The following is a 22,805-nucleotide window of genomic DNA, read 5'->3' on the forward strand; positions in this document are numbered from 1 at the left end:
CCCTGATAGAGCTTTGCAGGATTACAGCACTGTCTTGGTGAGGCTTTATGGAGAAGGTTCTTGGCAAATATTTCTGCCTGTGGAAAAGCTGGAACCTAGTCCCATTGAACTTATTTACCTTCCCTATGTACAGAAGGAGGAAAGACCAGCTCCACTTCAGTTTGATTTCTCTATTTGAGTTTATTCTCTAAGAGTTTTGTCTTTATATGGTCTATATTCCAGAGGTACATTTTCCAGGCAGTGCATTTCTCTGCAGCCTCCTAAGTTGAGACAGCTGCTACTATTTAGTGGATGCCTAACAGATATTTAATGCTATGTAAAGAACAAAAACTGTCTGGAAAAGTAAAATGTTTAAATAGTTCAAGGTTGTATTCCAGTTAAAGCTTATCAGGCATGTGATCCTGTTTCTATGAAGAACTGGAGAAGGGATGTCTACAGCAATACAGATCTGGATACACAGAGACTTTAAAGTAAGCAACAAGGTTAACCAGGGCCTTCTTCCAATGTTAGCTTCTGCTTGAATTCCTGGGCATTTCAAATACCAATCTGAGAGGGACAAGCACTTGAAGATGGCTGTCCCCCTTGGGGAGAGGGCCACCTGTTTGCTTTTGGGCCATAGATCAGGAACATTAATCACAAAACCCAGCTCTGCAAGAACTATCATACTAATGAGATGTTAAATTAACTTTTATCCTTTCATTTCTCTAAGCTGTTCTCACACCAAGTGATCTTCCATCAGATTCTTATATTCTACATCATCCTGAGCCCTAGCAGATATCATTAGAATGCAGCTTTGCCTCAAACCAAGATAACAATCAACTGAACTCAGTTTCTGCAAGTTTAAGAGGAAATCCAATTCCCTCATAGTGATGCATCAGCCTGCTTCAAAAACCTAATACAACATCAGCATTTAACATTCCTGAGGTAGATGAAAGGCTACAGTGTTTTTACAGCGAGACTCCAGTGCAAGACAGGGAGCAGTGAATCAGTCTGTGCAATAACCTCTTCTAGCAAAGCAGGTTCTTCCCAGTTAGAACTAGCAAAGAGGAAAGGCATCCAGCACTGGGGATTTCCCTCAAGACAGGGATTTTAGATCACTGAAAAGTGTCTTTAAAAGTTTTTCCATAGACTTTCCTTAAGGCTCCCAGTAGTAACATCCTCCCCTGCCTGTGTCCTCAATCCTCCTTTCATATCCTCCCCACCCACACCGTGTCCCTCAGCATCCCTTTGTCCCAGGCACTCATAGACACCAAGTTCACACCAGGGAGAAGCAGATTCTTTCCACCACCAGAAACAGGCTCCTGTCAAGTCATGACACAAGAAACAAAGTCAAAAGCCTCCCAAAGCTGAGAGGTTTTACACAGCCATTATGGAAATGATTCCACAGCAGGACTTCCACCCATGACCTCTCCAAGCAGCCATGAAGGGTGACACCAAGCCTGGAGCACAGTGTTACACAGGGTGACCCACAGACCCAGCTACACACTGTTTTTTCCCTAAACTATATCTAGTGCTAGACCCACTTTTCACAGAACTAAAAGAAATCTTTCTGTACAGTAATTTTATTTAAATCAAGTTACCTTTGTTTTTACACTAATGCCTCAGTGCATCCTTTAAAAGGAAAGGAAGTATTTTCTTTAAAAAGTATTTGTACATAAGACAAATCATAGAAATGAACACAGTAACATCAACAATGCCTAAAACATGCACAACTGTACACTGAACTGGGGATGGCAGGAGGAGGAGGAGGTAAGAGGAAGGACGTCTTTCTCTAAGCTTTCAATTAACACAAAGGATAACAGAGGCCAGTGCCCACAGTGCTGAGCAGAACCACTGACACTTCTGGATATCACGATCTGGTTACTCTTAGTTAAATTTCAGCCTAGTAGAAGACAAATCCAAATAAGCATCTGAGTTTGTGGAAGAACTCTTTATCTGGCAGCTGCTGGAAAGCTCCAAGGTCAGCATAACACACCAAGAAAAAAAAGCATGTGAAGGAGCAGCAGCTTTGCATCATAGCCTGGGGCAAGCCCATGCTGCAGGGCACAAGTGAGCCCATGGCACCAGCCCCATGCTCCAGTCAAGTCACCATTGAAGCCTCCCCTACCTTGGCAGCTTCCACCATCAGAAGCCACTTCCCTGGGCCAAGGAGATGCAGCTTCCTTTGCAGAGCATCTGAGGCTTTTATGAGCTTTCAGTTTTTCTGTTCCTTCTCTTGGACAAAGCCTGTGAGATGCAAGACAGAAGTCCCTACACCCCTCGCAACAGCAGCTTTGGCTCCTGCCCACCAGGACTGGCCTGATGGCTGATGTCCACCTAGGACAGAAATACAGCAGTCACTGCTTCCAGGAGTAGGCCAAGGAGCCCGTCCTCCAATAGCCACATGTCATTGGCACATCTGATCCTACATTTGGTTATTAGCCTTGGGTTTGGTTTGGGGTTTGATTTTTTTCTTTTCAGAGGAGTAAACATTACTACACCCTCTGAAAGAACCTTTCTTCAGACAATAGAGAAATTAACCATCCCTCAGCTCCAACCTTCTGTCCCTTCTGTCCTCAGTTTTTAGCATACACCTTCTGAGTAGAGGCACAAGCAGCAGCTACCTGACACCTTATCAAGCCAGATCAACAGATTGGCCCCCAATGTCACCTTAGCAAAGTGATAACATTAGTATTCATTTTAGTCCACCCTCAAAAGAAGAAGAGGAGAAATAACATGAGAAAGCAGATACATTACTGCAACCTTAACTATACACAACCATCTCCTTTACTGTATTGATTTAGCCACAAATTAAGGCGGGGGGAGATGAGGAAGAAGTGAGGATGAAGAGGCAGCCATTTCAAAATGCTGACGTGACCCAACACCCTCCTACCACCTGCAGAAAGACCTCCAGGAACAGGGAGATTTCATCCAGAAACAGCACCTCCATCACACAGAGCCCCAGCCCAAAAGCCATTCTTTTTGGTGCTACCACTATTACACTTGCAACCTCTATGTATTGAAACACTACTCGAGGCCAGACATGCAGGGAGAGGCACCTGGATCTCCAATATTTGTAGATAGTGGAAATTCACATACACTGATCTTGTACCTCCACCATTATTTGGCTCAGTCCACCCTGAACGACCCTCTGCCACCACCCACAGGGTAGGACAGCTGCTAGCAGTACTGTTCACCCGCACGCTCACATGGAAGTGCAAAGCTACACGGACACACGGGCGAGCATGCACATAACCCTCCAGAGCTGGACGTACTGCCCACCCAGCTAAGAAGGCTGTAGTTGGGACAGAAAAATAAACAAAAAACATCCCTTCAAGTAATTTAAACCAGGCCATTCTTGAGGGTCCAGCTGCAGAGCAGTGACCAGCTGGGCCTGTTTGGGGTGATAAGGCAAAAAAGTCTGAAGTCCTGGAGGGATGGAAGAATGAGAAGGTGTCAGTAGTGAAAGATTAAGAGTTATCTGTAGGTTGCTTCTTCACACTCCTGTGATTCTCATCTCCAAGTGACCAGCACCAGCTGCCTCCAGTTACTTCTGCACACAGCTTGGCCATGCAAGCCCACCACAGGCAGCCGAGAGAATGATATAGATGATAACCTGGAGAAAGAAAGCAGCCACTTCAGTAGAGAATTACACTTCTGTCACTCTGTCAACTGCTGATTGGCCTGGCAATCCAAACACAAGCTTGGAAGCCCACGGTTATCAAAGCCCTAAATAACTCATCAAATGCCCCACGGAGCTTTGTGCCAGTGCCGCTTCCTCCACATCCCTGCAGCAATCTGGGGATGAGAACTGTCCTCCAGCAAGACACAAATGAGAGTTTGATGGTGACAAAGCACGTCACAGATCTAACCTGCAACTACACTTCAGCATCCTCACGTTAGCACTGTTTGCACTGATTACAGGCTGGAGGTACATCATCACAGTGAGAAAAGCTACTTCAAAGTTAGGTAACACGATACCAAAAGGACTAAGGCCTAAAAAGCCATTACAGACAGAGTAGCCATACACCCAATACCTCCGCTTCTAACAGAGCTAGCAAGGCAGCTGCCTATGACAAGGCACGTAGAAGGCAGACAGAACTGTCTGGGAAGCTTTTCCTATTGCCTTGACAAGAAAAGCTGCCTGGCACAATGCTTGTCTCTCCTCACTCAAGACCATTAAAACACCTGTTTTACAGCTAAGGCCCTTCCAGGCACAGAGATGAGTACTGCAGTTCTAAAGACAGCAATATGCTATTGGCACTTTCCAGTAGTTAAGCCTGACTTAAGAGCTAAAGGTTATTGTGCTCCATACTTACAATTGATACAATGATGATGACGATGGTAAGCTTGAGGTTCTTCATACACATGGCTCTAGCAAGGTTCCTGCTGGTAGTTTTGAAAGTGACTGACTACAAGAGAAAGTAAAACAAGTAATTAATTCCTGAACCTGCTGCAGAGGAAGCTACATCTGAAGATGAAGAGGCTTTTCCCAGCTACTACCTCCCTAATAACCCAAACCACTGCCGTTACCTCTTCCAGAGCCATTTAACTCCTGCAGTTACACTAATACAAAACTGAACAGGCATCAAGAGAAAGTTATCCCACACTACTTCAGAGGCAAGATAAGTAAAGTGTAAGAGTAAATCCAGAACCAGCCCAGGGTTGTGCCTTCCCATGCTCAGCTTGGGAAAATTAAACACAGAAGATCACCAGGTCAGTAGGCTGCCCACAAGGATTAGTTTACCTTAGAGTACAATTGGTTGGGTTCTCATTTGACTGCCAACGTTTTGGGAACTGAAGCACTCCAAAATATTTATGGAACTACTGATCTAATCACCAACACATTACATGCAACTCGATTAGCGTAAATACACCTGCCAAAGTGAGACAACCCACACTGTTACTCTTAACAGAAGTCCCACAGAGACAAGTCCTTTAATGTTAGAACTCTCCTTCAGTATTTAGGCTTGCTGCATTTTATGGAAAGCCTGTCGTTGTCCTGTTGCAAGTCTCCTCTATGCATCCTCCAGTTCCACCCACTCCGAACAGGTTTTGGTCACTCAATGATCTCAAACACCCACCAAGCCGTATCAGTGCACCTATTTTCACATGCTGTCCCCGAGCAGCTCATGCAAGGCTATGCCTGCCTGGAGAAAGGCTGCGGCAAGCCAACTCAGCAGCACACTCTGGTGGTTATTTTCAGGTTTTCCCCACAAACCAGCCCTCAACTCTTCCAGACAAGGCTCCACCAGGTAGAACTGCATCCCTATGAACTGTAATTCTGACCTCAAGCCGATTCCCATGCTCAGCCACCACCTGTACTGCGGGAGCACTTCTCTTGCTCAGCCGTGCAGTTTCTAGACATGGAAGCAGACTTCTGGATACAAACACCCCTCACCTCAGCCCAGGCTAGTTCTCCCCTGACCACCAGCTTCTACAGATCGACCTCCCAAAAGGGGGCCCATGCCACTGTTGCTAGGAGGGTTCTAACGTGTGGTTTATGTACAATATTCTGATGGTCAGAGCTCATACAGGAGTGATAAAACAGTCCATTACTCTGATGTTTGAGACCTTCAGCCCTGGATCTCCTAGGACGCTTGCCATCGGGCTGTAAGACATTCACACTAGAGGCATATGCTATTCCTTCATTTTTTCTACATGGTTTCCAAGAATCAACACACCTTGGGAGAGCTCATGCAGGAATTGAGCCTAATTGCCGAAGGAATTCCAGACCATTTGTCTAAAGCATTACCTGAAGTTAGACAGCTTCTTCCCACCCCCTGAGGAAACAGTAAGGTTTAAACACCTGATAGATGGAGGACAGCATTCCCTACTGGGTAAGCTCCAGCATCTCTACTACCTCTCTAAAGCATGAATACTTTTTGCCAGCTTAGAGACATTTGGATTTCCTATTACTCCAGACAGAGTGGGTTTTCCTTGCCTTGGGCACAAGAGATGAGGACAAGAATCACCACCACTCGTGCTGGCAGCATGTTAGCCTGTGCCCTAGTTGTAGCAAACAGGAGAAAGTTGAAGACTGTCCCTTAACAGGATGGGGCAGCAGGCAGTGGGTCCTTGGGAGCAAAGCATTTGGCCAGCAGTGCAGCCTAGTATTTAGCAGTCACCCACAAACCCCACCAGTACTGCCAGGACAGAGACACTGGGGATACCTACATTCTCTTAAAGGAGCTGCAGGACCAGGATGCAGCTTGTGAAACAGCAATAGGGAGTGGGGGGAATAAGACAGGACTTGTGTCTTGACACAGGGAAGGATTACCTGTAGATCTAAATGCTTCAGTCTGTTAAAAAATGGCTCTAGATGCTGATCTTCACCTCTACTGCTCCCTGATGAGCACAAGTGATGCAATAACACTATTTCCCATTTTTAAGTTCTTCCCCAGACTTACCGAATCCACAAGATTCTCTGTTTTATCGATCAGCAACTCCAGCTTCTCTCCTCTTTGTGCCACAAGGTCTGGAGAAAGAGACAAAAATCTAAATCTGTAGGTAGAATCCCAGTGCAAAAAGCTGCTTCCAATACCCAAGCCCAACTGCAAGCCAGGAACTCCTGGCAGGGGCTTACTGGACATCAAGTAGTTCTCACCCTTTCAGAGACTGCCAGGCACAGTACTTAAGGAACAGTCTCACATCTCACAGGCTACATTTTGGGACTAACCCGACTCAGTTCTGATCAATTCCAGATCTAACCTTAGATTTGAAGTGGTCAGACTTGTCAAAATCCAAACTAGAATCAGACCAAAAAGAAAAAGCTACTGAGGAGCATTATCCTCACATCAGCTGCAGGAGAACCACAGTGAACCAACAGACCAAATTCAGAGTGTGCTTCACCCCACCACAAACAGTGGAAGTTCATCTCAAACAGTGCTCCTCGCACCCACACCACCCTCAGCCAAGCTCAATGCAAGCAATTTTGCAAACTCAGAGCTCCCCCAGCCCCTTCTTCACCAGTTCATTTTGGCAAGAGAAGCTGCCCCATCATCAGCTTCGCTCTTGGTAACTCTCCCTGTGGGACTGCCATTCCGGCCCAGAGCTCTGCACGCAGGGAAGGCAGATACCTATGTTTCGAACCATGATTCCTTTAAGTTCATCGATTTGAGCTTGCGTCTCTGCCACCTGGTCAGTGCCCTTACTCTCCGAGTGGTATTTCTGTAACAAATGAATAGTCAGTCAAAACAGGGACCCTCGACATTGCACTTCAGTTCCTTAAGACAAAAAAAGGCAACTCCTGGTCACTGCAGGACAGCACAGACATAAATGTGAGTTTTCAAATTACCAGAGACATTTATAAGTGGGTAGTAGACACAAATCTGCCCCTCTCAGCCACTTACAGATCACACATGCCCACCTGCTCCTGCTCGCAGGAGCTGAAAGGCAGCCAAGTGCCTGCAACTTTCAGAGTGCCCATAAATAACAACCCCCTTTGAAAGTCTAAGCAACTGGCAGCAAGGAAGGAAAGTTAAGGCAAGAATCTGTGAGATATGGTTCACTAAATGCCTTGGCTCCTATCAGTGGTCCCACTCTCACACATAATTTCTGAACTATTTATGAAGACAGCACGCTCCCATGACCTTCTCTACTTAGCTCTAGAACATGTCAAGAGCACCCTCCAACTTCACAAGCAAGAGAACATGCAGCCATCTCCATGGGTGAGCATCAGAGGGAGTTCCAGCAAAGGTGAGGAGGGCCTGTGAGCTGGAAACACCACACCAGATGTTGAAGATAGACAGTTTGAGTTGCCTAATTGCTCTCTGTGGAGAGGATACAAGCAGCCAGGAGCCAGTCCGCTGCATATAAGACCCACCCAGAAGGATTTCACATCCCACTTCCTAGCTACAGTCTGACGGCTTTGCTGGTATCAAATCCCTCTGGTGCATCACAGCAAGTGGGAAAAGCACACACTAGATACCCCAGTGGCATGCTTGGTGTCTGTATGGAGCAAGCTCCCCTGCTAGCTTGTTGGATACCCACAGAAGCACACTCCGTTCTGCAGTCTCACACAAGAAAGCCAAAAACCAGGACATGTTGCTAACCTGCGCACCACTCCCATCAGCCCTTCCCCTTCATTCTCTTCCCTTCAGAAGTAACAGGGACTTTGCTCAAAGACTGTTCTTCAGGTGTTGGGATCACAAGCAAACCTTTGGTGACTGCACAGTTCAGATTGCTGGGCGAGAGAAGCACTAGCACCATCCCCAGGTTAAAAGGAGTCTCACAGTGTTTGCAGAATCAAAGGCAGGAAAACTGAGGTGCTGTCAGCATTGAATAACCAAATTTTGCTATTTCTGGACTGATTTTAAGTCACTGCTCTTATCACAGGTCCTCTGCAGCCAAACACTGTTAGCTCCAGCTCCCTTTAAGTCACCTTCACCCAGGGAAATAGGTCTCCATATCAAAGCTCACAGATAAGCCATTATTTACCTCTAAACTTGTAGCCCTTACAATCACTTCTGAAGACCTTCACAAAGCATCTCCACTTTAACAAGAGACCATCTAAGGAGACTGACAGCAGAGGCCAGGACAAGATCCCGATTGCCCTATTTCATAACCACCCACATGGCTACTTAGACCACAGTTTTCTTCTGAGTAAGTGTTTGATTTGCACCCATTTCTGACAACATGGGAAGCAAGAGTCTCTAACACTAACATCACCCAAATACTCAGGTCATAATTAATGGTTATAGCACTCAATGTGACAGCTCCTCTGACCCTTCTCCTCAGAGGTTATTCTTTTTAGGAAAGGTGCAGAACTGGCATGCTATCAAAACTGGTCACTGGTTTTACTGGGAGTGTAGCTTCCCTTTTCAGTATTATCTGTGTGCTACACTTGAGTTGTAGCATGATCTCCGAACTGCCACATGATCTCTTCCTTCACCCTCAGCTTCACACTATTTCAACTCTTTAAGTTACAGGAATCATTTAAGATAACAGTCCTGCTCTTCTACTACATGTAAAGTTTGGTCAGCAGGGCGCTCATCTCAGCAAGTTTTAGAGCCATTTGAGGGAAGAGCTTTCTGTCATCACTTAACTTCTATTATTTGATTCCTGGATTTCCATCAGTATGCAAAAGCCAAGGTAGGCAGCTCCTCTTACGGTATAGAGAAATGTAAATGCTGGGATTTATAGAGCAGTATCAGCACCATGGCTCTGAAGACTGCCTGGCTCTTCCGATAAGGCAATTCACTAAGCTTATTCCCACCATGAACAGCTTACAATTTGATGAGTCATCACTTCATAAAGTTTCAATCTCCACATATCAAAGCCTGGCGGAGAAGTAAAACTCAGTCCTATCACACATAGGAAGTTAATCTAACTTATTATGCACAATGCATTGGGCCCTTCTGGAGCCACACTAGCATTATTATTCATTGCTTTCTATCTGCTGCATAAGCTGAAGAACAGTTTCTGCAATGAACTATGTGCAACTTTACATGCTCCAAATCACGCCCACTAGTCACTGAGGGCACCAAACGGCTCCTTTCACAAACTCCACTACAAACTTCACACAGCAACAGTGCAAGTGCACATCCTTCACCCACCTCGGAGTCCTGGCTTCACCCTGCACCTCACCACTGTTGCACCGTAGTGCAACCTACACTTACAGGCAAGAGATGCTCATGGGTCACCAGCAAAGGATCTCTCCAGCTGTGCCTGTAGTATCACCAAACTTTCAGTAAATCCAGCAGGAAAAAAGCCAAGCCCTTCACAGAGAACAGCAACAGCACTAACATGCTCACCAGCCACAGTAAAGCAAATTGAGAACCTCCTACACCACATGTACAGCACCAGTGGTCGTTGCCCCTGATACAGATTGTGTACAAGCTCTGAAAGCCAATATTCCAAAGACATGACATCTTTAATTCAAGGGAGGTCTCAAAAAAAAAAAAAAAAATAAAAAAAATCCCAAAACACAACCCCAAAACAACATTGCTCAGGCTATGAAGTTGTTTGTATTCAACTAAGGACTCTTAAGAGTCTTCAACAGAAGATTCAAAACAACTTCCTTGTAGACAGTATAGCCTGAGGTTTTGTGCACTAATAAAGCTATCGATAATATGAGTTGCAGAGCAGTTATTTATTCCTTCTCTATCTTCCATCTGACTTAATTTAAATTTGACATTACATCTAGCAACAGTCCTGCACTTTCCCCAGGTCTGTTTTCTCTGCAGGTGCTGTAAGTATACCACTGCAGACCAAACACCAGGGAAAAGTGCTAACAGCAACACACCCACTACGTGAACAGCTCATATTTTAAGAGTAGCCCAATTCCACACCTAGAGCAACTGCTCTTTGCTTTCTCCTCCTCTCCCCCACAAAAAATAAAACCACCATTGAAGCAGGGCAGGGTGTTGTTTGCAGACCCAAGTTACACATCAAGTCAACCCCGCATTAAGAAATGCATCTTTCTATAGAGGGCTGAAGGGAAATGCAAACACTATGCTGTGCACTTTAATACTTCAGAAGCTCTACCCGTATACAAAGCAATACAACTATTTCAAATCTCTCACATCTGGCAGCTATGAGCTTTGTCACACCTCAAACAGAATACACAGCAAGCAAAGCACTTCTGTGAAAATGGGATGGTAGCATCAAGGCTCTATCAGATTCCTTTAGGAAGCAAAATAAGTGTGTAACACTCTGCATCTGAATCAGATTCCAGCCCAATCTTTCCTTTCAGCAGTCCAAGAACAGACTGAGAGAAGCTAGAATAGAGTCTTCTGAATCCTGGAAATTTCTTAAAAAGGAGATGGACAATGTTCTGTATGTGCCCTAACAACAACAGTCAGAACTTGGCTCTAGCTGAGCTGTCAGAGACAATAAAATCAGACAGCACAAGCCAGAACACATCAGGACAGCAGTGCCATCCAGTTCCAGCAACTGAAAGCAACATGCTACGATGCCAGTGGGAAAGGCAGGACAGACTGCTCCCATCTCACACCGCAGGACAGGGGCGCCACTACAGCCCCGCCAAGACACCAAGCTGTTACCTGGTACAGGACCCACGAGAGCAGTGGGCAAGAAGATATGTCCTGCTGCAGGCAGCTCCCTGGCAGCAGCTTTCCTCAGCACACCTGAGCCTGCAGCGCTGCACCGTACCACAGCTCCATCCCCCCACCCTTCAGAGGCTGTTGTTCAGTGCCTGCACAGACCCCACTGACATGGGCTTCCTCTTCCTTCCGGACTGGAATCATACCAGTGGACGAACTCATCTTGCAAAGACTACAGTTCCTGCAGCCCCCAGACTTGGAATCCAACATCACCCTAAACACCACTGAAGCCGCAGCTGAAAAGGGCAAGTTGAGGGTGAAATAGATATTCCTCTCACTTTTGTAAAACCCTCACACTTTTAATTTTGCAGTTGGAAGGTTCCAAGGCTATTTTCAACTCAGAGAATGTGGGACCTTTCACATGTCATTTATCTTGCTCTTTAACCTCCTGCCTATCTCAGGAATGGAAACCCTTAGAGCCTCTGTGCAAGCTGGAGTCTACCATGGTTCTGTATACAGCACTTAATTGTAATCCAAGCCCAGTTTTCTTTTCTCCTGAAAAGGAGGCAGTACCACAAACAAACACTCTGTCACACTCCATCAGTATGCCACTGAAATTACTATGAAGGAGGAGAGAAGTGAAAGGCCATTAGGGTTTACTAGAAACTAAACTTCAGGACTTGAGTGTAACAGAAACAGTAACGTCTGTTTGTCTTGCTCTTAGCAACAGTGATGTTAGCTCACACTAGATGGGCAGCTCCGACTAAGGCTGACATTTCAAATGTTACTGTTAAGATCTAATCTCCAGCACAGCTACCTGGTACAAACAGTTAATGCATCACTATTAACCCCAACTCATTTTTAACACCAAAACTGTGAAGCAACCCAGCTGAAGGGTAAGTGTGGGGAGAACAGCCAACTCCCCTGGCTTTATACCCAGACTCAGCATGGTGCTTCAGTTCCAAGTAAGAAAATAAAAGGAGAATTCCTGGGGAGAAGTTTGGTTTGTTAGGGAAATCCCATTTAGCAACAGATCTCACCAGCTGTGCAGCTAAGACACTTGAGAACTCGCTGTTCATTGCATAGGGAAGGGCTGTCTGTGCTCTTGAGCCATATGTGGTCTGAAACCTCTTCTTGATTTCATTCAGGAAGTTGAAGGCTCTGGATCGTTCAAAGTCCTGGAAGGAAGAGAACAGACCATGTCCAGAGCTGTATCAAGTCACAAATAATGAAGTATAATGGGGTATGTAGCCAGCTGTAGAGAAACTGTAATTATCAGTTCTTAGCAGGCACGCTGCACTGTGGGATTTGACTGGTCATCCTGGGGTTTGAACAGCAGCCAGATTTCAGCCTCAGCCTCCTGGACGTCATTTGGCAGCAGACTTTACTGGGGTATCCATAGTTCTAATTCTGTTCCTGGTACCTTCTTCCAAGGAGGGAGATGTTTTTGCTTCAACACTTCCAGAATTGAGGAGTATTATGCATATTTCACTGACAATTAAAGGCTAGCCTCTACATCTAGATTCTACTGCACTGGGGATGCTAAGAGAGAAACTTAACCTCAAAATTACTCATATGCATTTGAGTTCCAGGCTTAGACTTCAAAGCTATAACTGATGTGAATGACAACACAAGCAGTAATTCCAATGGAAAATAAAGACACCTCAGATTAGCACCCACTATTGATTTTTTTTTTTACATACAGTTACAAAAAAAGCCCAAACCTTCAAAGATCCTGTCTGTGCAACAGCTGTAACCAAAATACTTACATCATCTGTGATGCAGAGGTATATAATCCTGTCTTGGCAGATGTAATGAAACAGATAACTGCAGAGAAGAAAGGAAGGAAAAAAAAGGTCATTTGGAACTGCCACAGGACTAATCTAGAACACACTGCTGCCTGCAGGGCCTTCAAGGGCTGGAGAAGTAGAAGAGCAAATTCCAGTTACTCTACAGCAAATGACACAGATGCCAGCATACCCCTTTGTTCAGGTGAATGTCTCCATTCCTATAACCTACACTGAATTAGAGACCGCCTACATGTTAAAAGAATCACCGGCCTCACATACTGCACAGCATGCCATGCTTAGCAAAAACTTTGTGGGACATTTAGTTGTTAAACTATCTTAGTTCCATGTTCTTCCAGCTACTTATAAGAATCAAACCTTAACAGGATACAGAGGGGTAAGATTTTTATCTAATCCTAATCAATGTGCATACAAGCATCCATGCACTAATTCACATGTGATGAGAGCTGCAGTCAGAATGACCAGAGAGATAATACTTTAAGTGACCCCCACTCGCACAGTGACTTGCTTCTTTAGCCTTCTTCGTATAACCAGTGGGTTGCGCTGCCTTCGGTTTTCAACGCAAAGGCTAAGAGACAAAAGCAACCACAGCAGAAAATGAATTAGATAGAACAATAATCACGTTAACAGGCTCAAATCATGTGGCTAGGTTAACTATTCTTGTGAAGATGCCTTTGGTGGTGCTGAGTGAACACCAGTGTTAGTTAACAGCAACCCTCAGTATCCTGAAAAACAGTGCAAACCAGTTCAAAGTAGTATTTTCCTATTAAAATAAATCCAAGTTGTTATTTTAGGCCCACCAGAAAAAAAAACAACCCTTAGTTTATACACAACTAAACCCAAACCAGAACTGATCAGAGCATTCTAGTTCAACTCACTGGCTTTAGCTGTTCCTTTTATTATACTGCCCCCTCACCACTATTTGATGCTCCAGTAGGTGATGTATTCTTCTGACAAGTACAGCAGGACAGAATAGGAATAGAATTGCAAAAAGGCCACATGAATACTTCTTTTTTCTTCTCTAAAAAAAACAACTGTGTATCCTTTCACTTTGACATCTGTGTATTTCCAAAAGGTTTTCCCAGTAAGCATGCAGACCCTTGTACAAAGTCCAGAATAAAAGCAAGTTAATGAACATGCTGCACAGCAATTGCCTTGTACAGATCTCTATGGGCACAGCTCAATAGCTTTCAAACTCAGGTTCTGTATTATATAAATAAGACAACACTGAATTAAGCTTTAGGGATGGGCTAGAAGTAGAGTTTACTGCCCTGAAGGTCTGTTCTCACAAAAAAAAAAAATCCCTGCATATCCACAACTACTGCCCCTCCTTCCTGGAGGAGAGAGATAAAGCTTGCCTGGTACTACCTTACAAGCTCCTCAGTGGCTTGTAGGAGAATCTTAACAGCTGAGACAGAATAACCCCAAGAACTCCTGATGCTAGAGGACTGGTTTTCCTTTAAGATTATATAAAAGACACAGAAGCTCTTCTTAAAAACAAAAAGAAGTCATTAAATGAGTTTAAGTAGTCCAAACAAAGTTAAAAGAAACTCAAGTTTTTTCCTGTTTCAGAAAAGGAGAAGGAATCCTAGACAGACAGATAACAGGGCAATTCTCCACCCTGCAGGCTGGGACCCTAGCAAGGCAGGACAACCCCTGAAACCCTACAGACAGGAATAGCAACTCCTTGTGCTCAGCTTCACAGCTTTCACGTTTTCCCCAGTTATCACGGCCAAAGGAAAAAGAATAAAGCTATTCTGTATCTCCACAAACAAAAAACTTTGCTTTCCGACAGCAGGAAGAAGTTGCCAGCTCCAAGCATGGGTGTGTGAAAATATTCAATCCCCCAAACAGACGGCTAGGAACTCTTTCTACCCATCTCTTAGAGGGAAGGCAGGGTTGGCAGATTCTGATAAAAGAGGTGGTTGTCCAAATCATAGAAAAAGCACCAATATAAGACTTGTCAGAAGAGACTAACTTTAGCAGGAGACACACTGATGCTAAGCTCAGTACCCAGAGCTGCTGAATGGCACCTTGTATGTTTTAACAGCACAATGCAAAGCAGAACAACCACAAACGGCAGTGATCTTCTGCTACATTTGTTAAATCCTCAGTAAGGAAACAGTAACAAGAAAAATATTGTACACTTTGCAGCATGCTTTGCAAGTACAGATGCATTAGTTACCTATCTCAGTGTTCTCCAATGAAGAACAAAGCCATCTCTACCACAATTCAAGTTTTCATCTATAAAAATAGCACTATGGCACTCCTGAAACTCAACTCTGCAGTTGGTTGAACAGCACCAAAGCAAAGTTAAAACAAAAGAAAATAACTGTACCCTTAAAATTACAGTAGAAAAAAAAAAAACCAGCATCCAAAGTACTCTAGACTTCAGGGCAGGCAGCCTCCTCAGAAAGCTCTCCCCCAGGGACATTTAGTACTCCCAAGCCAGGGAAGGATGCGGGAAGTCTACACCAATTTTTATCTCCTGAATCCTCAGGCAGCCAAAATCAGCTTTAACACAACAGCTTGAGCAACAGTGAGAATCCAACCACACTGCCAATTCCAAAGATGGAACTGAAGTAGGGTCCAACACTTCTAAATTTGCTTTCTCCAGAGTTCTTTCTTTAGTTTGCACACCAGCACACTGACTTACCTACTTTACATGTGCAGTCAGTCAACAGTCTCAGGCAATAAAAAACATCTAATCCCTCCCTTCTATCAACACTGACCGAGATCTGACCGAGATCCAAGCCTGGGAAAAATCCTTCTGTCCCACAGACAGGATCTGTGATAGCTCAGGATGACTCTAACATATGCCAGCATGACTTAAAGCCACCAGGATCCACAAGTCATCTGAGAAAGGTGGTATTTTTACCTAAAGCCATGTTCAAGCCTCAGAAAATACAGCAAAAGACTCCACAAGCCAAATACCAAAGACTCCCAACAGTTTAATATTCACAGCTGAGCACCTTCCAACTCACTCTGGAGTTGTATAAAAATAGAAAATTTGATTTCATATCAACCTCTTAATCCAAATTCAAATCCTGGTTATGCTGCAAAATTCTGGGGGGGATAAAATAGCTATTGTGCTGACTGCACATTCAATCAGCATACTAACACAGCCAAATCTGAGTCTGGCTACACTCCATTTATTCCTATCCTCGTGCATGCTCACTAGTCTCTCCTCCCATACCCAGAAGAGAAGAGAAACATTACTCACTTCCCATGTGAATAGGTCAGTTTGTTGTTTTCAGATGGTATTTTTGCCAGGATCTGCTCTGTCACCTCCAGGAAGTTTCCTCCACACCAGGCATGTTTGGCAAGGATGGTTGTGCCCCTCGCCACAACAGCGAACAGGATAGCCATGACTTCACACTACCTGGAAATAAAAACACTGCAAGAATTACTCGTGTTCTTTGGCAGAAAAAGCATCATAATCTTAACAGTATTCTCTCATGGCATAGGCATAGGCTTGTTCAATACTTCGACAGGATACCATTATCAGAAAACCTCTCTCATTTCCTCTTTTAGGTTCTGTTCTGAATGACACCAAGACTACAATAACTGCTGGGAGGTTTTTTCTTACTGCAACTACATTGTGTCCTACAGTCTGTGATCCCATAATGGATTTTGCCTACCTTGTTTCCACCTAGATTTCCAGCTATTAGTACATTTTTTTGCTCTTCAACTGACCTTAAGTTTTTTCTTGCTACTGAAAAAGCTGCCTGTGACCAGCAAGTTCCAGTTCAGAAAGGAAGTAACTGTCTTGCAGCTATGTTAACAACAGCTCATTATACAGACCAAGCCCACCACCCCCAACACATGACTGTTTAGGGGTAAGGCCTTTTGCTTTGATTGCTATCAAACTGAAGTAGAAAAACCACCACTTGCTTAGAGTCACACCATACACATCCCCTTTTTAACGGTCTAGGCACTCATTAAGTGCATGTTGTCCCAAGACTTCTGTAATAATCTGCACTTCTCAAAGCAAGACAGCACATTTGCAAACTGATTACCCTCAGCAACACACTATTTCTACAAGCCAGCACTCTTGCATACATATCAAACAGGACAGGTCACAGTGTGTGTGTGTGTGTGTTTCAGGGCCAGACTTCTGTGAAGTGTCCAGAGTTGGAAAAAACACACCTGCTGTCATGTAAAGGGACACACTTGATCAGCTCAAGTATCACCACATTAATCTACTGACAGACCCAAGACTTAACATGTGAAACCACATGTCAGACCACAGCTGTGACATCTGCTCGGCTGATCCAGTACATCCATAAGCCTCTTTTCTGCTTAGGAAAGGCTTAGGGAAGACTTTTGACCCTGCAATACCCAAAAATCTTATTTTTCACTTTGCAGTTGACCGCCCTCATATTGCCTGCCTTGTTTTGTGTCTAGAAATGTCTGCATTCTGGCTGGAAAGATCACACACCTACTTCAATACAACCAAGTAGCTTGGAGACCTCCCCAGAAATAAGTACAAACAGCAGAAAAGCAACGGTTTAGCTTCAGGATCCGAAGACCACAGGCAGAAAGACTGAACACAGGCTATGCCCAGCCAGACTTTCCACCCTTCCAGCACCGACTGAAGTGACCTATCGATCTCTTCTGTATCAGGCGTTGGTCCTACTGAGCACTGTGCAGAAAGATCTGCCCTGAAGAGCTTATGCTTTCATGCAAACTGATGCACAAATGATCACAGCAACAGTGGAAGAGGTGATGGAGGAATGCAGAGCTGTTAATGAGGCCATGAAGTTGAGCTACAATCACTACGCCGCTGCATTGGGGCTCACTTAGTCCATCTGAGCTTGACAGATTCGGGCTTGACCAGCAACAATCAGGTAGTGTCCCAAACCTTCCACAGCTTTAAGAGCTCAACAATAGACTACATGGCTAAGCTACAACTACCTGGGAGCACTGAGGTATTCAGAGCCAGCACTGCTGAAGGGAGGAGGCAGCAAAGGAGGAGTTTGACAAGGGGTCACAGCAAGCAAAGGGGGCAGCAGAACAGTAAGAGGTCTCAAAGGACACTGCTTCAGAGGAGAGCACCCAGCCAGGCACACTCTAGAAAACCTGAGAGAGTTCATAGTGCCAGTAAAGGGGAAGGGAGAACACCCCAGACAAAGCCTCACATCATGCAAGATGCAGGTTCCCAGAGAAGCTGTTCTTCTTTGCTCTTCCTGATCAGTAACACAACAAAAGGGCATCAGTAACCAGAGAGGGGAGGAAACACCAGAGCACTCAGCAGCAGCTCCCCCAAACAGATTTCTGCTTTTGCTTCCTCCTGACTGGCACTCCTCCGACTCATACACATGGCCCTTCATTTCTACCAAGCCCCTCATGCTGCTTTGCACAACTTGTTTCTTGTTTACACTGTCTCAGAGCAAGACCAGTTTTCAGAACAAAGGCAACTTGCTGCATTTACCTGCTGCTCTTTTTGATATGACAGCTTCCCTTGTCCTTAATTACTGTGTCCAAGTTCTCATGCACCTCATTTCCCATCCACCACTCCCACCTTGGTGCCAGCCTCACCTCTACATGGCTCAGGGATTTAAATAACAGGATTTATATCCAGTTGACATGTTTGCACAAAGCCTGTTAGGAAGAAGAGAGGGGAAGAGTGCCCAGACCAGCAGATAGTGAAGGAATTGGGGTTTGCAAGCAGCCATTCCCCTGCCTTGTCCCCCTCACTTCCAGACCGAAGCAAGCTCCAGCTCATTTAAAAATGTCAGTACTAACAGGTGACAAACAGCTAAGTTTGTTTTTGCTTCCTCCCACAGTTACAGGTATGCTGGCTTGCAGGCTCACAACTGGCCTGTCAGCATTGCAGAAGAAAACCAAATTCTTTTACATCTAAAGAGGAGATGATCTTTAAGAACAGGTGGTGCTTATTATGCTCAAGTAGTGTCTGTGTCTACCTAAAGAAAAATATTGAAGTTACCTAATATGGGAAAGCAAGGGCAACAGTTTTCCCCCTTTCACACTAAGGAAACTCCTCGGTGCAAAGATACCCAAGGAGAAAGAATAAAAAGCAGAGAAGAAAGTCATGATTACTCACTAATAAAAAAATTAAAAGAAAGTTCAAGAACAGGTTCCAGCAGAAGGAAGTAGTTATTCACACAATGCACCTTCTGAAACTCCTTTGCATGTGCTTTCATGGAGGAAAAGTTCACATGAGTTCAGAAAGTAACTCACAAGGTTATGGAGAAAAACAATCACTGTTAAACAAGTTATCACTCAAGCAGCCACTCGCTGGAGCCTAAGAGTTTTATCATGAGTTTCTTCTATTCTTCCACTCTTGCTCAGGCATCCCACCAGCCACCACAGAGCCAGACCCACCTTCAGTCTGACTCAATAAAGTAATTCATAACACTGAGAATCACTTCAGAGAAGTTCAGGATCTCTTTTCCAGGTAGAAATACTATGAAGAGCAAATAATATTTTCAAGCAGCAAAGCTGACGGCCCACCAAGTCAGAACCATTTCCAGCCCCGGTCAAGGTTATGACTCTCACAGGACTTGAGCTTTAGGGCTTCTTTTGCTCACCACACTGCTCTTCTCCTACAAGAGGAATTAAGAGTTATACAACAGCCTGCTAAGTCCCAGCACTCCCAGTTCAGAGCAAATGCCTTAAAGGAGTTTACAAACACGCTTCCAAGGCATCCTATCATCTCTTGCAACTCTTGAACTACCAAGAACATCACATGACAAGCAGAGAGCCAAGTCATTTGCAAAGCTTCTCAGAAGCCCAACCACAGCCTTCTCCCTCCAGCACCACTGAACCAGCCTGCCTGATCACTTCTTTAGGACTGTTTTAGAGCTGCCCCACTACAGCAAACCCAAACTGCCTTCCAGAAAGCAGTATCTAGAAAAGCCCGGAGACTGGTCAACCTACATACACAAAACCCATTTTGGGGTGTTTCCAGCACTGACATCCTGCCACAGAAGACTTTTTTTTTTTTTTTTTTTTTTTTTTTTTTTTTTTTAAAGCCAGCCATAAATAGCTGTATCAATCACATGTTGATTGCATTAGAGCAGGAAAAGTAATCACAGGTTCCAGTGATACTTTGCTGCCTCTGGCCTTAAAAAGCTGCTCTCAGCTCTTCAAAGCACAGTGCTACAGATGTGCAAGTCTGAGGGTCAAAGTGGGATTCCAGTGCTCTAAGCCAAGACTTACCTACCCCTAGCTAAACACAAGCTGAGTAAGTTACTAATCACAAGGTTCCCCTCCACAGCCCTGTAGAGACCAAGAGCTTTAGCCTAATGCTCGCAACATCATTTCAGATGGACACGGAGCAGAAGTGGGGACTACTCAGAGCTAAAACATAAAGCAATGAGTAAATCCTTGGAACCTCCTGCAGGACCCACTACCTCCACCTGAAGAAGCTGAAGCAGAAAAGAAGCCTAGCAAACAACCAAACTCAACATGTTTATAGACAAAGATGAAACAAAACTAAACCTTGGATAACTCAAGTTAAATGCTTATCACACCAGAGACAAGGGCAGCCACACAGCTGATTCTGATCTTGTAAAAAGAAATTATTAACTGCCATGCAACTGTTCTAGTTTCTCCTAATTAAAGAGACAGAAGCTCACTCCTGTCTGAGAAGGCTGCAGAGAACACAAACATTTTCCCAGAAAAAAAGTAGTATCTATAGCCAAAAATTAGAAAGATAATATTCAACTGTCCAGTCCTTCACAAGTGATTCTCTACAAGCTTAGAGTCATCCCCTATCCTACACTTCAGCTTCAACTAAATTAGCCAGAAGATGCAAACTCCACAAACTGCATTTTATTGTTTTCTACTCACTCAACACCTGATCTCTTCAGGTGCTACTAACAACGAGGATCTGCTGAGTAGCATGTCAAAGAATTTGTGAACAATTGCAACAGCACACTGATCTGCACCAATGCTAACAAAACCAAGAGGAATTTACAATCACATCCCTTCAGATCCACCAAGATACAATCATCTGCAATGCTCTGGCCAGTCCAACAACTGAACCAGAACTGTGTCAGTGCAACACCAGGCCATAGCCAGGAATAAACAAACACGACTAAGTCCCTTGAGCAATCAGGTGACTGGCCAGTATCAAGAAATCAATCTCTTCACGTTGCAGTCACTCAATGAACAGGACGAACATAAAGGCGCAGCTGTAAAAGAAAAAAAACCCCAAACATTCCCAAACCCTCCCCCTGCCCACTCAAGCAGAGAGACACCTTAATTTCCAGAGTAGAAGAACTCCAGGTTTAAACTGAGGATAAATGGTTTAGAAAACTTTTAAAAGTCTCTGTTCTTTTAGTGTTGGACATTGGCAGAACTCACATTAGTGAGGTGAGAGTTCAACAGTACCACAAGTAAGGTGACACTCCCTGACGCTGTGGGATCCCACAGTCCTGCAGCAGCAAGGAAATCAACTCAGTGAATTCACAGTCCTCAGCTTTACTTAGGAGACAATAGTCATGTACTTTGCAATGAACCTGCCCCCAGCTTTGAGCAGAATGAATTAAATGAAACAAAACAGATTTAACAAGGAGTATAGTTCTCACTATAAGCAGTATCCCATGCAGCCCTCTAACACTCGTGTATTACTTTTGTTAGCAATAGAAATCTATTGAACTGCTAGAGAATATCTCTCCTCAGAAGTTACAAGAGAGTCAGGAATTAAAACCACCCCTTTGTATAACCTAGAGATTACAACTGTCTTCCTATCTAAACTTACAGTACAGAACGGCTGGAAATAGCCAACACCAAACTTTCCTAAACGAAAAACTCAGAGATATCGGGTAGGCCTTGCATGGAAAGGCTCCAAATCAGGAGGGAAAGGGGGAAAAGGCTGCATTCCTCAGCTGCTCAAAAATCACCACGGATCCAAAGAGCTGCTTAAGCAGTGCCAGAAGCATTTGGCAGCTAACAGAGATGAAACACAAAGGTGAGTATTGCATTTGTATCACAATGACTATTTACTCATTGCAAGTCACACTGCAAGATGCAGCATTCTGCTGCCTACAGTCTCTCATGGCATTTAACAGAAGGACACAGAAAAACCTGCAGCATCTTAAAGCATGTCAGAAACACAGGCTGTCTTCAAAATGAAGTTTAAAACCTCAGCAGGGATGATTTATTACTTTCAAGCAAGACACAAAATCCCTTGTTTGTTGCTCTGACTTCACTGAAGATCTAGAATAAACTATCAGATGTCAGTTAAGACAGCTGGGGCAAGAACTGAACCCAGAAAACTGTGCCCATCCTGTCAGCACCTGGTAGCTGAGGGGGACTCATCAGTCCTTCTTCTTGGCCAGAAGATTCACAGCCTCAGTGCCAACAAGTGATGAAGGAGGTTACTGCTTATACTTCCAGCAATCCTTTTTTATGGAAAGCAAGGGGCATCACATTACTAGTGGCTTTAAACATGAAATAAGTGTAGGTGTTGCAACCCTGCAAGTCACAAACTGCCAGACTGCAGTAAGATCGTTTAAGTATGGTGACTTCAGCAGAAAGTAGTCTAGACTTCCCTTTAACCCTTGGTCAGCATCTGCAAATTATTATTACTTTAAAGGATATTCCAACGTTAAGCCTTGTAGTTTATTTGTTCATTTTAAGCCTGTGAAGCACGGCATTCATGCACCAACTTAACAGAAGTTCTGCTTCCTCTCACCTACACAGCTTACTTCAGGTACCTCCACTTCAACGTCACAGAACCAAATCGCTAGGTAAGATTAACCCAGTTTTTCCTCCAGCTGCATCACCTTTTCTAGAAGGCTGCATAACATGTTTTAGAAGGGTAAAAGAAACAGAATATGACAGCTATTAAACACACAGCTCTCTAGAGAGGCAACATGTACACCCTAAAGCATGCTTACTTACAGCGCCCCCCATCACAAGCCTAACTGCAACGATTTATCACTATCCAGTCTTTAAAATCCACGCAAGCCTTTGCCTCGAGTGACACCAGCAACGCCGGGGTTAATGCAGCGCAGCGGCTACGGCCTTTACCCCCTGT

The 22,805-nt window shown here is 44.4% G+C and overlaps 1 protein-coding gene across 3 annotated transcripts; it reads right to left on the reverse strand.

Annotated features, from left to right (window-relative positions):
* Window positions 1-43: 43 nt before the first annotated feature.
* Window positions 44-22,796, reverse strand: VAMP7 (vesicle associated membrane protein 7). Of its 3 annotated transcripts, none has more exons than XM_026848282.1 (8): window positions 22,670-22,796; window positions 16,017-16,175; window positions 12,755-12,812; window positions 12,026-12,163; window positions 7,059-7,149; window positions 6,390-6,457; window positions 4,299-4,391; window positions 44-3,595 (listed from the first exon to the last, which is right to left on the reverse strand). In XM_026848282.1, the coding sequence occupies exons 2-8, from the start codon at window positions 16,160-16,162 to the stop codon at window positions 3,527-3,529; spliced, it is 663 nt and encodes a 220-aa protein (XP_026704083.1). In that variant the 5' UTR covers window positions 16,163-16,175; window positions 22,670-22,796; the 3' UTR covers window positions 44-3,526. The 3 variants fall into 3 exon arrangements, with proteins under 3 accessions (XP_026704083.1, XP_026704082.1, XP_026704081.1); XM_026848281.1 differs by lacking the exon at window positions 22,670-22,796 and adding an exon at window positions 18,861-19,035; XM_026848280.1 differs by lacking the exon at window positions 22,670-22,796 and adding an exon at window positions 18,857-19,035.
* Between the last annotated feature and the right edge of the window lie 9 nt (window positions 22,797-22,805).

Source organism: Athene cunicularia (assembly GCF_003259725.1).
Source record: "Athene cunicularia isolate RWA chromosome 4 unlocalized genomic scaffold, athCun1 chr4_part3, whole genome shotgun sequence".
NCBI classification, from domain to species: domain Eukaryota; kingdom Metazoa; phylum Chordata; class Aves; order Strigiformes; family Strigidae; genus Athene; species Athene cunicularia.